At 51.1% G+C, this 15,642-nt stretch overlaps 1 protein-coding gene across 1 annotated transcript in view; it reads left to right on the top strand.

Annotated features, from left to right (window-relative positions):
• Trpv4 (transient receptor potential cation channel subfamily V member 4) overlaps positions 1–6,742 on the top strand; it is a 28,348-nt gene extending 21,606 nt beyond the window's left edge. Inside the window, exon 14 of the mRNA XM_028765409.1 lies at positions 6,681–6,742. Within this exon, the coding sequence (XP_028621242.1) occupies positions 6,681–6,742 (62 nt within the window). The remainder of the gene's footprint in view (positions 1–6,680) is intronic.
• The last annotated feature ends 8,900 nt before the right edge of the window (positions 6,743–15,642 follow it).

Genomic DNA, 15,642 nt, shown 5'->3' with positions numbered 1-15,642 from the left:
CCCTGCTTAGCGGTCTGTTCTCATGCAGTGGAACCAGCCTCTGGTCCTCAGCACAGAAAAAGAAAAAATAAATTAAAAGGATGCTCATAAAGCGGTCAGTGGGACTGGCACAACGGCTTGGAGATTAAGAGCTGGCTGCTCCTCCAGAGGACCTGGTTCGATTCCCAGCACCCATGTGGCAGCACACAACTGTCTGTAACTACAGTTCCAAATGATCAGATGGCCGCTCCTGGCCTCTGTGAGCGTCAGGGACATGCATACTGCACAGACACATGTAGGCGAACACATTAAAAACAAAACCCAGCATTAGCCTCAGGGGGGCTCACAGGACAGAGGAGGGCAGAACCCTAGGATGGACAATCAGTCTCAGTTCAGTCATTGACCATGTGATCTTAGGGAACCCCGACATCACGCTGGGCGGTGATATCCTTAACTCTACTAGAAGGCTCTTGCAAGAGGCTTGGGATTGGTTAGACCCAAGGAAGGTCCCAATATAGAGTTATCGAAGCTGGGCATGGGCACACAGTGTAATCTCAGCACCCAGGAGACAGAGGCAGGAGGACCATGACTTCCAGGCCAGTATGGTCTACACAACGAGACCCTGTCTCAGGAAAAATAAAAATAAAAAACAGGGTTGAAGAGATGGCTCCGTGGTTAGGAGCACACACTGCTCCTAGAAGACCTGAGTTCAGTTCCCAGCAGCCATACCTGGCAGCTCACAACAGCCTATAACTCCAACCTGAGCGGATCCGACACCTACCTACACACTCCCCCCTCCATACACACACATACACTTTCTCTCTCTCTCTCTCTCTCTCTCTCTCTCTCTCTCTCTCTCATTCTCTCATAATTAAACACAAATCTTAAGAAAACAAAATTGCCGGGTGGTGGTGGTGCACGCCTTTAATCCTAGCACTTGGGAGGCAGAGGCAGGTGGATTTCTGAGTTCGAGGCCAGCCTGGTCTACAGAGTGAGCTCTAGGACAGCCAGGGCTACACAGAGAAACCCTGTCTCGAAAAACCAAAAAAAGAAAAAAAAAAAGAAAAGAAAAAAAAAAGAAAAGAAAACAAAATCAATTTAAGATGACCTATTGACCCTTTCCCCAGGTTTCTAAAACCTTAGCTCCGCCCACTTTCATGAGCTAGGAAATCTCACTGGCTTTCTGCTTGAAAGGGTGAGCTTAAGAAAAAACAAACAAACAAACAAACAAACAAACAAACTCACTTGTTTTCCTTTCCACTGAAGTAGGCCAGATCCACTTCAGGATGCAGCCCAGGTATACAGTAAGCACTCAATACTTGTTTGTAGAGCAGTGTTAAACTCTTCAGGACAGCAGGACAGCTCCTCTCTGATTGGACATGGGGGGGCGTGGTATGTTGGGGTACCCAACCACAGTGGATGTGGGCGGAGACAGCAAACTGGTTGGGGGTGGGAGGAACCAAGCCCCTCTGGGTGGAACGCCCACAGGGAGCACTGGCCAGTGGGCTATTTCTTTTCTAGGATGGCAATGCAGCCAACAGCTCCTGCCAGCAAGGGTAAGCACAGGGTATGGGGTGGCTGGCTTTTTCTCTTGTCAAATTTCCTGTCTACTTCAGAGCAGGGGGCAGGGCGTGGCAGGACAGGGGCAAAAGAAGGCACCCGCATCCCTAAATGACTGTGGAAGAAAGCTGCCCACATGCCTACCAGTGACCCTGACTGTGAACTGTCTTCACTAAAGTCTGGAAGCCGTGGAGTCCACCCACAGAGGTAGCCGGCGCTGTCAGTACCACTTTCTACGACACCCCAGCACATCACTCTGAGTTTCCAGGGCACCCTCATTTGAGAAGGCTGAGGCAGTAAAATATTAACGGCAGGCGCCAGGGTCATTGTCAACATCTTTGATTTCCCTGTGTGAACATTTTCATGACAAAACACTTGGAAGGAATGAGCAATACTCATACTTTCAAATTCTTTCTATGAACTCAGGATTTCTCGAGGACTGGAAGTTATTGGCGGGGCTCGGTAGAGGGTGACAAGAGAGATGGTGTTTGGGGTCCACAGCTGTCCTTCCTCTACCGGCTACCTCAAGAACGTGTTCATGTTCATCATGGGACTCGGCATTTGATCTTTCTTTTTTTCTTTTTTACTTTTTTTTTTTTTTCGAGACAGAGTTTCTCTGTGTAGCCCTGGCTGTCCTGGAACTCACTCTGTAGACCAGGCTGGACTCAAACTCACAGAGATCTATCTGTCTGCCTCTACCTTCTGAGTGCTGGGATTATAGGCATGCGTCGCCACCACCTGGCTGTGATTTATTTTTAAAATTTATATTTATTTTAATATATTAGCGTTTGTGGCACATGGGTGCAGTGCCTGTGGTGACCAGAAGAGGGCGTCAGATCTCTGGGAACTGGAGTTCCAAGGTTAGCTGCCGTGTGGGTGCTGGGAACTAAACCCAGGTCCTCTGCAAGCACAGCCAGTGGGGATGAGCCCTGGGTTCAAGGCCCCTCAGCATATCTGCTGTACGTGGTGGCATGTGCCTGGAATCCCAGGACACACAAGCATGAGGCCCACAAATCCAAGGTCACCCTTGGCTGAATAGTAAGCTTGAGGCCAGACTGTGTTTCCTGAGACCCTGTCTCAACCAACCAACCAACCAACTAGCCAACCAACCAACTAACTAACCAACCAACTAACCAATCAACCAACTGACCAACTAACCAACCAACTAGCCAAACAACCAACCAACTAGCCAAACAACTAACCAACCAACTAGCCAACAACCAACTAACCAACCAACTAGCCAACCAACCAGCTAACCAAACAAGCACCAACTAACTAACCAACCAACTAGCCAACCAACCAACTAACCAACCAACCAACCAACTAACTAACCAACCAACTAACCAACTAACTAACCAACCAGCCAACTAACCAACCAACCAGCCAACCAACCAACCAACTAACCAACTAACCAACTAACCAACCAACCAACCAACCAGAAAAATCAACCCTGTTATTTCACTAATAAAGAAACTGAGGCCCAAAGCAAGGAAGAGTGTGGCTGTAAGTATCTACGCAGAAATTCAGGCCGGCTGTGATTCTCTGAGAGACATCACCCTGGGGAGTACCAGATACCAGGTAGATCTCCCCTAACTCCCCACTCCACCCACCCACCAAACACACATGCCATTTTGGCTGCAGTGTACATAGACTTATGTGATACTTGCCCAAAGCACTCTGGAGGGAGGGCTGGTGACAGAGACTGGGTGTGTCCTGAGAGCCAGGCTCCGAATTGCTAGCTTGCCTCTCATCAATTCTGTCACAGTGGTGCCCGGTCCTGGGAGCCTCTCTGGAGTTTGCCAAAATAGACAGTCACCATTCCAGTCCACGGGGCCCACAGCACACACCAGAAAAGTATCGCTTCATCCCAGGCAAACAATCAGCCACGTGATCCAGAACAGGTCCAGCACCTCTCAGAACCTCGGTTAAAACGAGGCCGGTCGTAGTGCCAACTGATAATGTGTGTTCCGTTTGGCAGAGAGCTTAGCATGGAGAGGCGGTGATGGTGACCTCTTTCCTAGACTTCGACTCACAAGAGAGGGGTCTCTCCACTCTGGACTGTTTCAGGAAGCCAGGGCTTTGGGTTTGAATTGTGGACTTGACATTTTGTAGCCCTCACTGTCTAAAATACGATAGCTTTAAGGGTAACTGCCCGGCCTGGCGGTTGTGATGTGTTGACTTTATGCATGAAAGTGTTCACAGTGCTTGGCTCACAGATAACTGTGATGGGCAGAACTAACCCTGTTGGTGGATACTGTCCTCATGACGGAGGGGAACCTGATGCCTGTGTGGTAACTGGACCCATTGGGAGGTGAAGCTGAGTGTTGGCTTGGATTAGACTAGATACTACAACCCATTAATGATGCCTGCTGCGGTCAAGGAAGGGAGGCGAGACAGGAGGTGTGCTATCCAGAAGCCAGTCCTCAAGCCCGCTCCCTGGGGAACCAAGGCTTAGCATGGGACCGAGACTCACCCAGGGCCACGCAGGCCATCGGAAACCAAGCCAGCTTCTCTGCCGCCTTGCCAGGCCCTGGTCTTTGTCATTTGATCCTGTGGAGAAAAGTCATTATTTCCCCATTACATTTCCCAGCCTGCTTTCTGGTAAGGGAGTTAATTGATTTAAACTTTTCCAGAATGACAGCCCCTCCCCCTCGCTGCTATCGTGACTGTTCCTGGGAAATGACTAGGGGACCCGTGTGCTGGCAAACACAGAGGTCTCCGGGGAGATGTGGGGCAGGGGTGGAAAGTGTGGCTTCCCCTGGGGATACCCTTGGGAACCTTTACTGTGAATGACAGCTACCGTTGACTCCATCGGTGGAACCTGCCTGCCCTCTGCTGAACTACGCACTGTGTGCTATGCCGGAATCTCCTCCTATGCTGTTTACTGATGGGGAAACTGAGTCACAGGGAGGCTACCAACACTTCCAGGTCCTGGATTCCTTGTCACCACACAAAGTCATAGACCAGAGTGTGGCTAAGACTCTGCTTGACGACTGAGCCTCCCCAGGGCAGAATGGTTGCCCCCCCCCAGCCCCCACACTTAGCTGAGCCACAGTGGCTCTACCAAGGCAAAGTGGGCAAGAGAGGCTCAGAGCTCTGCCAGCCTAGCCAGCATCGCTGACCGATTTATCTTCTTGCTGCAATATTTATTTACGCACCCCATTTAATCAGGATATGCCATAATTAGCGACGGATTCTGTGCCTCCTGCCCGCGGTGTTATTTATTCCGGGTTCCGAGCAGCCACTTTCCCGTGTGGAGTGTTTGCTGGGCCTGGATTTCAATCAGATGGGGCCACGGTGAAGCTGTCCCCAGGGACCTCACGGTGCCACTGCCCCCCTCAGAGTGATAAATGAGGTCGGAGACAGCAGAAGCGGCTGGGCTGCTTGGGGGGAGGCTGCCAGCAGGGAGGGGAAGGGGGTGTTCATGCCAATCCTGGGATCCTGTCATGGTGATACTGCCCCTCCCCCAGTACCAAACAATAGCCTGGCATCCCCAGCCCAAGCAGATGTGTGTGAGATGACACCACGACTTTGCCACTGTTTGGCTGGTCCAGCATAGGTGGCATTGTTGTATAGCTGGGGAAACCCCTGGGTTTGGGGTTTCCAAAGCCTTGAGATTGAGGAGCAATCCTGTACCCACAATCCTTGAGGCCTGGAGGTGCCTTTAGGGACTTGTTTTATTTCATTTATTTACTTCTTTTGTTTATTTTGAGATGGGGTCTAGTTATATGGCCCAAGGCTGGTCTTGGACTTTTGGTCACCTGCCTTTGCCTCCTGCGTGCCGGGATGATGGGTACCGGCTACCGGAGATGGCTTAGGTCTATCTTTAGTCAGTGTCAAAGCCCACGAAGGACATCTCTGGAGGGCGTGTGGCAGGGAAGGGAACGGAAAGAAGATGAAAACAAACCTTCGATGATCTCCTGTGTTCTCTGAGACCCTAACACTCCTGCCGTCTCTGTCTGCTCTGGTGTGGGCAAAAGCCACCTCCCAGGACGACACAAAGTCACCAGCACACAGTAAATGCTCAGTGAGTACACATAATCGTGATCATTGGCAGATTTAGAAGGTTATTTTGGGCTAGAGAGATATGTCAGTGGTTTGTCCAGAGGTCCTGAGTTCAATCCCCAGCAACCACATGGTGGCTCACAACCATCTGTGATGGGTTCTGATGCCCTCTTCTGGCATGCAGGTGTGCAGATAGAGCACTCATATACATAAAATAAATAAATACATCTATTAAAACTGTTACTTTTGCCGAGCAGTGATGGCGCACGCCTTTAATCTCAGCACTTGGGAGGCAGAGGCAGGCAGATTTCTGAGTTCGAGGCCAGCCTGGTCTACAGAGTGAGTTCCAGGACAGTCAGGGCTACACAGAGAAACCCTGTCTCGAAAAACCAAAACCAATCAACCAACCAACCAACCAAACAAAACCAGTTATTTTTGTGCTAGGCCTGGTGATCCACAGTTTTAACCCCAGCACTTGGGAAGCAGAGCAGGTGGATCTCTGTGAGTTTGAGGCCAGCCTGGTCTACAGAGGAAGGTCCAAGGATAGCCAGGATGGTCTTGACCTGCCTAATGTGGGCACTGGGAACTGAACTTGGCGGGACCCCTGGAAGAGCAACAAGTGTTCTTAGCAGCCGAGGTGTCCCTCCAGCCCCGTGCGAGGTTAATTCTTGAAGTAACCTGGCAAGTCAGACACACACCATCCTACAGCTGAGGAACCGCTCACAGGGTGGCCTCGCTGAAATAAGTCCACACACGGCTTAGAACACACCGCAACAGACCAAACGGTTCCAAGTGGGGTTTATTCAGGAGATAGGGCAAAGATGGGGGGGGGGGAAGGGAGAAGAAGAGGAGGAAGAGAGGAAGAAGAGAGAGAGGTCAGGGGGTTCTGCCTGTTTTATATGGGCGGTGACGTAGCCTCTCCCAGGTAAAAGTGAGGTAGCTTGGTGGATTCTGGGAATGTATGGCAGTTGCCTTGGCAACAATGTGGGGGTCGCCTAGATGTGAGGTCATTGGGTTCAGAGTCTGATACCAACACTCGCCATCTTTGCTTTCCAGACGGAGGACATCAGGGTACCCTCAGGAATGACCTCCAACATCTAAGGCTCTGTGGGTGCCCATCCCCTTTCCCTTGGCAGCTACGCTGGCCAATAGGCACGTGATACTGAGCGCTCAAGGTGCCTCTGCCACCAAGAGCTGACATCTGCAGGGACCTGAGTGTGGGCAAGCAGAGGGTCACTGTCAGGTGTCACAGAAAGCCCAGGGCCTGGAACCAGATTGGATCTTTCAGCCTGCACTGGGGACAGACCGACAGGAGTTTCAGGGCGGGAGTCAGCCATCCCCAGGGGACTGCCATTGTCCCTGCCCTAGTTAAGACAGGGTTTGTACTCCTTTGGGGACCACTCCATACCTGCTCTGTAAGGATGGCGTGTGGGAGGTATCTTTTTTGTTTGTTTGTTTTTTTGAGACAGGGTTTCTCTGTATAGCCCTGGCTGTCCTGGAACTCACTCTGTAGACCAGGCTGGCCTCGAACTCAGAAATCCGCCTGCCTCTGCCTTCCCAAGTGCTGGGATTAAAGGCGTGTGCCACCACTGCCCGGCCTGGGAGGTATCTTTATTACAATTTTGGAATCTTCTTCCCATCTTAGAGGATGCTTGCAGATAAGAGGACCTCCCCTGGGCAAGAGGAGGTAACTTGCCAAGGCTGTGCAGCCCTGAAGGCCCAGTGAGGGCCTGGGAGATGGGTCTTGGTTACTCTCATCTACCAGGACTGTCTGGATCCGAGATGACTTTTTTCCTGTGGCTTCGACCACAGAGCATTCCTGGTCTCAGGTGCCACAGTGGGTTATAATATCCACCTGGGGAAGACAGGGTCGGGGACACCAGGTGTGAGTCGTCATAGGATGCCAGGCAGTAGGAAAATCCTTGAAACATGACAGAGCTTGTGTTCCACTGCGTCTTTTCGCCTTTGTTAGCCTGTTCCTCTGCCTCAGTTCTCTTTTCCGGTCTCCTGCCTGGCTGACTTCTGTTTACCCCAGCTCAACTGTCACCTCTGTCAGAAAGTGTCCTTGCTGAGTGAGGTCACACTGGATGTATCTCCTGCTTACCCCGGGCAGACCTAGCACCTTGTTTGTATGGTTCGCTGGGGTCAGGCTGTTCCAACCCAGCCTCTGCAAAGAGCCAGGATGCTGGTGGCTTCTGTGCTACGTGATTCGCAGCTCCGGACACTAATTTGCTCCCTTGGGAATGGCTTGAGCAGGAAGCCTGGGGGATATCGGGGAGTCGGGTGGGGTAAGATGGGAAGCTAGTAGGGCGCTGGGCTACTGGCCTGGTTGCAGCCAAAGAGGTTGATGTGGGACCAGCTCTACGTGGGTGTGATCCAGCCTTCCTGTGTTCTGGTGTTTCTCATCTTTAAATTGGTTCGGTGCCATCCTGAGGCCACTTTCCACAGCTGAGGACAGTGACCTTCAGAAGTCCCCAGCTAGGAACTCAGATTCTAAGGTCAGCAGTTCCCAAGTTCACATTCCTCAGTCAGGTTAGAAATTACTAGAATTGGCACTGGGAAGTGTGTTTGTTGATTGACTAAAAGAATGAAGAAGGGAAGGAATGATTTCATGGAATGCCCAACTCAGGTAGGACACCTAGGGAGGGGAAGGGACTCCAGATTCCAGCCCCAGGCCTCTGGACACCTGTTCCCCCTCAGCCTCCCAAGGGCTCCCACCCCTTCCACCCCATCCCTGTTCCCTGCGCTCAGCCAGGAGGAGGAGCAGAGCAGGAGAGAAGGCTAACTTCCTGTCTTCTCTCCTGCCCACACTTTGTGACTTATTGTTTAACTTTAAGGGCCCCTCTGCTTTTATGAGGGTTATTTATAAAGCCCTGGGCTTTGATGTGCAGCATAAAAAAGCAAACTCCTGTGTCAGAAAATGTCACAGGGATTAGGGGAGCCTTTGAAGTCCCTTCCTGGCTGGCAGCGGCTGCCCAGCCGGCCCTACAAAAGGCCTCCAAGCCTGTGAGCCCTAGCCAGGGCCTGGGCCTCCTGTGGGGTGGAAGTGGCCCCTGGCCAGGTGGGTGACACTTCTCCCAGGCCCCTTGCACACAAGGCCTTCTTGGCCTCCAGATGTGGGTAGTGTCTCTCTCATGGTTATGGACTGGCTACACCTCACACTCCTGTGTCCTTCCCTGAGTCTTAGTGGCAGGGACCACAGGGCTTTGAGAGAGACACTCACCACTTAACCGTTGGGGAAAGGACAGGATATATTAGGATATATACAGAGAGAGAGAGAGAGAGAGAGAGAGAGAGAGAGAGAGAGAGAGAAGAGAGAGAGGAGAAAAGAGAGAGAGGAGGGAGGGTGCAGCTTCATGTACCATCTAGTCTCTTCCTCCCAGCCCTCAGGGCTAGCTGTACATCCTTCATTCTCAGAAGTCAGTGGGGTCCCAGCTGGGAGACTCAGGCACATGTGTGGTGAGGGACCCAGATAGACCGTGGGCACGGCAGTGGTCCCTGTGCCTGCAGTTTTCCTGTGGTATAAGCTCTGTGTGTGTGTATGTGTGTGTGTATATGTGTGTGTGCATTCATGTTTGTGTGTGCATGTATGTTGTGTGCATGTGTGTGTGCATGTATGTGCACATGTATGTGTATAAATGCATGTGTGTATACATGCATGTGTGTATGTGTGTGTATGTGCCTATGTGTGTGTATCTGTACCTGTGTATGCATCTGTATGTGTATATGCATGCGTGTATGTCTATTTGTGTATACCTGTGAGTTCATGTGTATATGTGTGTGCATGTGTGCAAGTGTGTGTGCCTATATGTGTGTACCTGTGTGTGCATGTGTATGCATATGTGTGTGTGTGTCCTTGGTCACATCTATCCAGCCACTCCCAACGACCCTAATATTTCTAGGATACTTTCTCTCCTGCTCCCTTTCAATCCCAGAATCCTCAGGGCTGAGCAGTGGGCAAAGGCAGGCCTCAGCTTGCCCCTCTAGGTTGTGAAACATTGGAGAAGCCTTTCATCTCTCAGGAAAGCCCTTGCCTGGTTTTCTAAATGGGAACATTACACTATACAGGGTGGGGTGACATTAATTGTTGTCACCCTCGAGGACACTCGTGGGGTTCGACACCCCTGGCGGGGCACACTGACTGCAGTCTCTTTACTCAATATGACGCACAAGAGAAGGGGGTGAGGGGAGCGTGGGGTCCAGGAGTGGCCTTCACCGTGACTCTGTGTGTGTGGAAACTGATCAAAGTACTTTCTTAAACTAAGCTAATTTTGTTGTATGTACAGTGTACTTCCCAGGGCAAAAATAATATATAAATGTAAAGAAGAAACACACAGACAGGCCACCGTGATGAACACTCATTCCACGACGCAGAGGCTGAGGCATGAGGATCACCGTGGGTTCGAGGCCAGCTTTGACTTCATAGTGAGGTCCTTTCTCTGCCCAAGCATGGGACAATCATGAGGACACACGTGACTGACCCGTGTGTTCTGGACATGCTACGAACATGTGACAGTGAAGGTGGCCCAGCCTGGAGTCCCACATGAGCACGTTTCACGCTTTCTGAGCTTGCTCCCACAAAGCTGTCTGGTTGGCTCTCCCGCCCCTTCCGGTAACCGTGACCACCCCTTCCGGTAATGCTCCTCCCCTTCCGGTAATCCTGGCGATGCTCTTTCCCTCGTGCAGCTTTACCCATGGCTAGCTCACAAGGTCAATTCTTTTTTTTTTTTTTTTTTTTTTTCTGTTTTTCGAGGCAGGGTTTCTCTGTGTAGCCCTGGCTGTCCTGGAACTCACTCTGTAGACCAGGCTGGCCTCAAACTCAGAAATCTGCCTGCCTCTGCCTCCCAAGTGCTGGGATTAAAGGCAGGTGCCACCACTGCCCGGCTGGTCAATTCTTAGGATCCAAACTGTTTGTTCATTTCAAGACTATAGAGTCCCAAATCCAAATCCCCATTCAACCCTCTGAGCGATCCAAGTTCCCACTCTGGCTGACAAGGCTGCCTCCAGCTTCTGCCAGCTCCTCCTGCTTCATCCCGCTCGGCTCAGCTGCTGTCCCTCTCTCCTGTCACAGGGCCTTTGCATCAGCTAGGCCACCTGCCTGCGAAGCTCCCTCCTTTCTCACCCCGTCTTCCTGCAGTGCGCTTCCTCCAGGGAGTCTCTCCTGGATGCAATTACTAAGCATGCCTGCAGCTCTCCATGCTCTGTTTTTGTCATTTCCCTGTGGAGGACTGGTCTCCATTAGCGTTAGGAGGTTTGGAAAGGTCTATAACCTGCCCTGCAACTAACCTGAGTTCCGGAGGATAGCGCTGGGGTTGATGTTGCCCCAGAAACTAAGGTTGGTATGCAAATGATTATTTAAGCAAGGGAGCGGAAAGAGGAGGGTAAGGAACTAGGAGGGATGGGTGAAGGTAAACATGTTCCATGGCACCCCCCACGGAAGGTAGAGGACAGTCTGCTAGCCCCACCCAGCACCCCAGAGGAGTGGCAAGCAGCTGCCACTGCCCCAGGTGAAATGCTAAGCTTTGCCATTGGCTAGGTGCCGCCCAACAAGCTAACTAAGGGGAAAAGAACCTCCCACCCCCACCCCCACCCCCAACTCCCGCTTTGTACAGTTGCCAGGATAGCCCTAGAACCCAAAAAGAAGCCTTGGAAGCTGAATCCCAAGCACGAGTAGGATTTCATGAGCACCCAGAGGGACCTAAGGGTCTTGGGGGTCCAGGCAGGACTTCAGTGTGCCTACGACAGATCTCCCTGTCCCAAGCACCTGACACAGTCCTTGGCCCAGAGGATACCCTTGAGAAGGGCTTGGCCAGTGAGTGACACGCTGAGGCTGCAAGTGTGGGTAAGGGGAAGGGCAGGGCTGCAGAAGAGAGCACACCCAGGCACAGCCATGAAGTGTGGAGCCTGCCCTGTCCAGGGAGAGGTCACAATTACACTCACAGCTCAGCTGTGCACCTTACAACTAATCCCCCGCTCTGACACCACACACACAGGCTACAGCCCCCGCAACAAAGCTGCTCTGACAGCAGCTGCTAGCTCAGGGCTCACCAGTCCTCTTCCATGTAAATAGGACCTACCGACTCCAAGATTCCCATGATGCCTCTTGTTCCATATATGGTTGAATGGTTCACAGAACTCAGGAAAGTGCTTGTCGTTGGGATGACCGTACAAAGGATAAAACCAGGACCCACCCTGCAATACCTTAGCCCTTCCGTCCATCAGCCCCCGAGCCTGAAACATCTCCGCTCTTAGCAAAACTTTAGGTGCAAATTTGAGTTTGGTGGCCCACGGCTGGGATGGCAGCACTTGGGAGGTGGAGACAGGAGGATGCGGAATTTTAGGCCAGCCGGGGTCAAATGGGACCCTGGCTTTAAAACCTAAAGCAAGCAAAGCCTTGTGGGTGTGATATTCAAGGGCCGGGATGGTTGGACTCGGTTGTAATCTGGATATCATGAAGGCTGAAGCAAGAAGATCGTTACTTCAAGGGCAGCCAAGTTCCACAGAAAGACTGTGTCTCAAACAGCCAAGCTCAAATAAAAAGAGTGATGATACTTCTGTTACTGGGGTTTCCCTCCTTCCTCCCAGGAACCACACACTCCATCACCAACACACAGGGATGCGGGGGGGGGGGATATGGATAGGTGGGTGGATGGATGGATGGATGGAGGGAGGGAGGGAAAAAGGGAGGGAGAGATGGCTGGACGTAGGGATGTCTGGATAGCTGGATGGATGGGTGCGTAGATGGATGGATGGATGAGTGGATGGATGGATGGATGGATGGATGGATGGATGGATGGATGAGTGGATGGATGGGTGGATGGATGGATGGGTGGATGGATGGATGGGTGGATGGATGGGTGGATGGGTGGATGGGTGGGTGGATGGATGGATGGGTGGATGGACGGATGGGTGAATGGATGGATGGGTGAATGGGTGAGTGGAGAGATAAATGGATGGATGAATGAATGGAGGGAGGGAAGGAAGGAGAGATGACGGCTGGACAGAGGAATGGCTGGATGGATGGATAGACTGAGTTTTGTAGGAACATGCTGGGCAAGTGTTTCTGCTGCACAGAGCTACACCTGACCCTTGAGGTTTTGAGAAATGTTGTCCTTACGTAGGTCAGAATGTACTGACCTTGTCGCCCCTCTGCCTCCATCTCCCGAGTTCATCCTTCTGCCCCACCCCCTCATACCTTGGAATCACAGGTGTGTGCAGCCTTGGCCAAAGCTGCTATCAAAAACACTCCCACTGAAATCACTTAAAACCGTTAGCAACCACTCATAACTCATCCTTGGTGCAATCTCGCTTCGTGTTGCTCTAGGCACAATCTTTTCTTTGGTTTGATTTTCATGAAACCGAGGCTGACTTCAAAGCAAGGAAGGAAGATGAGCTACAAGTGACACGGCAGGTGCATGCGCGCGCGCACACGCACGCACGCACGCACGGACACGGACACGCATGCGCGCATTAGCCTCTGGGTCCTGATGTGGGCGCTGGGAACTAAACTCAGGTCCTCTTAAAGAGCAGTGTGCGCTCTTAACTGCTGAGATATCTCTCCAGACCCCTTGAAGGGGCTTTTGCTTCCTAGAGGCAGCCCCAAGCCTACGGAACAGACTTGACCACATCCTCTGTGCAGCAGAGGCAGAACCTGGTCTGGAACCAGTAACAAGGCTGGGGTGGGCTAGGAGGCTCTCAGTGGGCAGCACTGGGTGGGATTCTCCCATCACTCCCTTTGGCTTCTGGAGTCATGGAACCTCTTTGTCTGTCTGACAGGCCAGGTGTACCTGTCTTGGGAGAGGATCAATTCTCCATTGTATTTTAGGGCTTTGAGGACGCAGCAAACCTACAAAGGGACCCCAAAGAGCTATTTTCAAAGCATCATGTTCCGCCATCCTTGGATTGAGAGAGAACACCAGGACGCTGGATGCTTCTGTAGGGCTGGGGTGGGGGTCGGGGGCAGCTTTTGTTCTTACCCCGAGGAACCTGAGGCTTCTAGAAGCTCAAGGTCCTTGTCCAAGGTCACAAAGCTCAGTGGACAGAACAAGTGTGTGTGTGTGTGTGTGTGTGTGTGTATGTGTTAAATGTGTGTGCATGTGTGAGTGTGTATATGTGTGTGTCTGTATATGTGTGTGAGAGTAATGTGTGTATATGTGTGTGTATGTGTGTCCCTGTGTGTATATCTATGTGTGTCTATGTATGTCTCTGTGTATATATCTGTTTATCTGTGTATGTCTGTGTGTGTCTGTGTGTTACGTATGCTTGTATGTGTGTGTCTGCTATGTATGTTTGTGTGTATCTCTATGTGTGCTGTGTTTGTGTCTGTGTGTGTGTTTGTGTGTATGTCTGTGTGTGTTTGTGTATGTGTCTCTGTGTATATATATATCTGTGTGTGTCTGTGTATATCTCTGTGTGTGCTATGTGTTTGTGTGTGTGTTTGTGTCTATGTCTATATATGTGTATCCCTGCATGTATATCTATGTGTGTGTGTGTGTGTGTGTTTGTGTGTGTGTCTGTATATGTTCAGGCAGCGCTGAGGATGGAACCCGGGGCCTCGGGATGCTAGGCCAGTGTGCTATGATTTGGCTACATCCCAGTCCAGATGTTTGAGCCTTGATTGTCTGTTCTCCAGGTCTGCTCTGTGGATTTGGCTGAGGCCTCTCACTGCTGGACAGAGGTCCTGCTTATGACTTTCTATGAAGAACAATCCAAAGATTAGCCAGACTGGCCCCATCGTGTGCCAGAGAACAAGCTCAGCTTGCCCAGCCTGCCCTCAAAGCTGGACGGCCCTTGTTTGTCACTTCTGCCAGCAAATGTCACTGTTGAGTATGGGTTACCCCTTGGTCCTCAGATCAAGTCAGATCACACTCCAGACAGATCTGCTACCAGCCCCATAGGCAATACAGCCTTAAGACTCAGTGAGGGTTGATGACAGAATCTGTGTAGGGGTGTGTGCATGTGCATGTGTGTGTGTGCACACGCGCGTGTGCATGCGCGCGTCCACATGCATCCAGAGTGCAGGATGTCATTGGTAAGCCATGACCAGGTGTGGTGGATCATGTCTGTGATCCCAGCACTCCGGAGGCTGAGGCAGGAGGATTCAAAATTGATACTATTCTAAGTTCCACAGTGAGACTTGTCTCAAGACACCACGATGTTTCCCAGGTTCATTCTGTGTCATCCAGCATCTAGGGTGGTTCAGGAAACGCATCCCTGTTGGGATTTAGCACTAGGAAACCCATACTTCTTTAAAAACTTGTGTTTTCATTCTTTTCAACGTTGCTTTTAGCGTCTGGGAAAACTAAGGCGTGGTTTTTGTTTGTTTTTGCTATGGCTACCAGGAAGCTCAGCGTCAGATTAGACTTAAACATTGTTGACTTTAACCTGCATTTTCTAGTATAACCCTCTTCCCCAAAGAATACCATAGGGGAACTCAAATTCTTTTTTAAAATGCCTCTTAAATTATTTATAAGGGGTTGCTGACCTTGCAGGAGTTTGAAAATCGGAGCCTTTTTTGGGTGCAGATTCTCACCTCTCTCCGGCAGCTCGCTCCCCCCACTCGCTCTCTCTGATGAGAGGCGGGGTGCTTCTCGGCTCCCAACAGCATTTATTCTTAGACCTTGTATTGTATTTCCAATTTTAATGGTATAATTTTAACTAGGCAGAGATTTTTTCCCCCCTTTAATGTCAACTACTTCAAATCATCTTTTGGAAGCAATCCAGGCAGCTACATAAAACAACCCCGATCTTCGGATGTACACACACCCTCTCAAACGCATGCGCACACGTACGCTGGCACATCTGGTCTGAAGGCTTGAGGCTTCTGGGATCCTGGCATGTCCCTTTCCTGCCGCCTCCTAGCACCCGCGTGCTGGGGCCTCTTTCTTACCAGGTTCCCGAGAACTCAGACAGTTTCCCTCAGAGCTGCCAGAGCACAGCAAAGGGAGCCGGTGAAGGTTATTATAGGATGAGCCCTCAGCCACTGTGGGGAATCCAAGAAGCAAAAAGACTTTAGCCTCAGCTTCCAATCCAGCGCTCTCTCTTCTCTCTTCTCTTCTCTTCTCTTCTCTTCTCTTCTCTTCTCTTCTCTTCTCTTCT

Source organism: Grammomys surdaster, unplaced genomic scaffold (genome assembly GCF_004785775.1).
Source record: "Grammomys surdaster isolate TR1022 unplaced genomic scaffold, NIH_TR_1.0 164, whole genome shotgun sequence".
Taxonomy (NCBI): Eukaryota; Metazoa; Chordata; class Mammalia; order Rodentia; family Muridae; genus Grammomys; species Grammomys surdaster.
The sequence above is the reverse complement of the archived record's forward strand: the minus strand, read 5'-3'. Positions and strand labels throughout refer to the sequence as shown.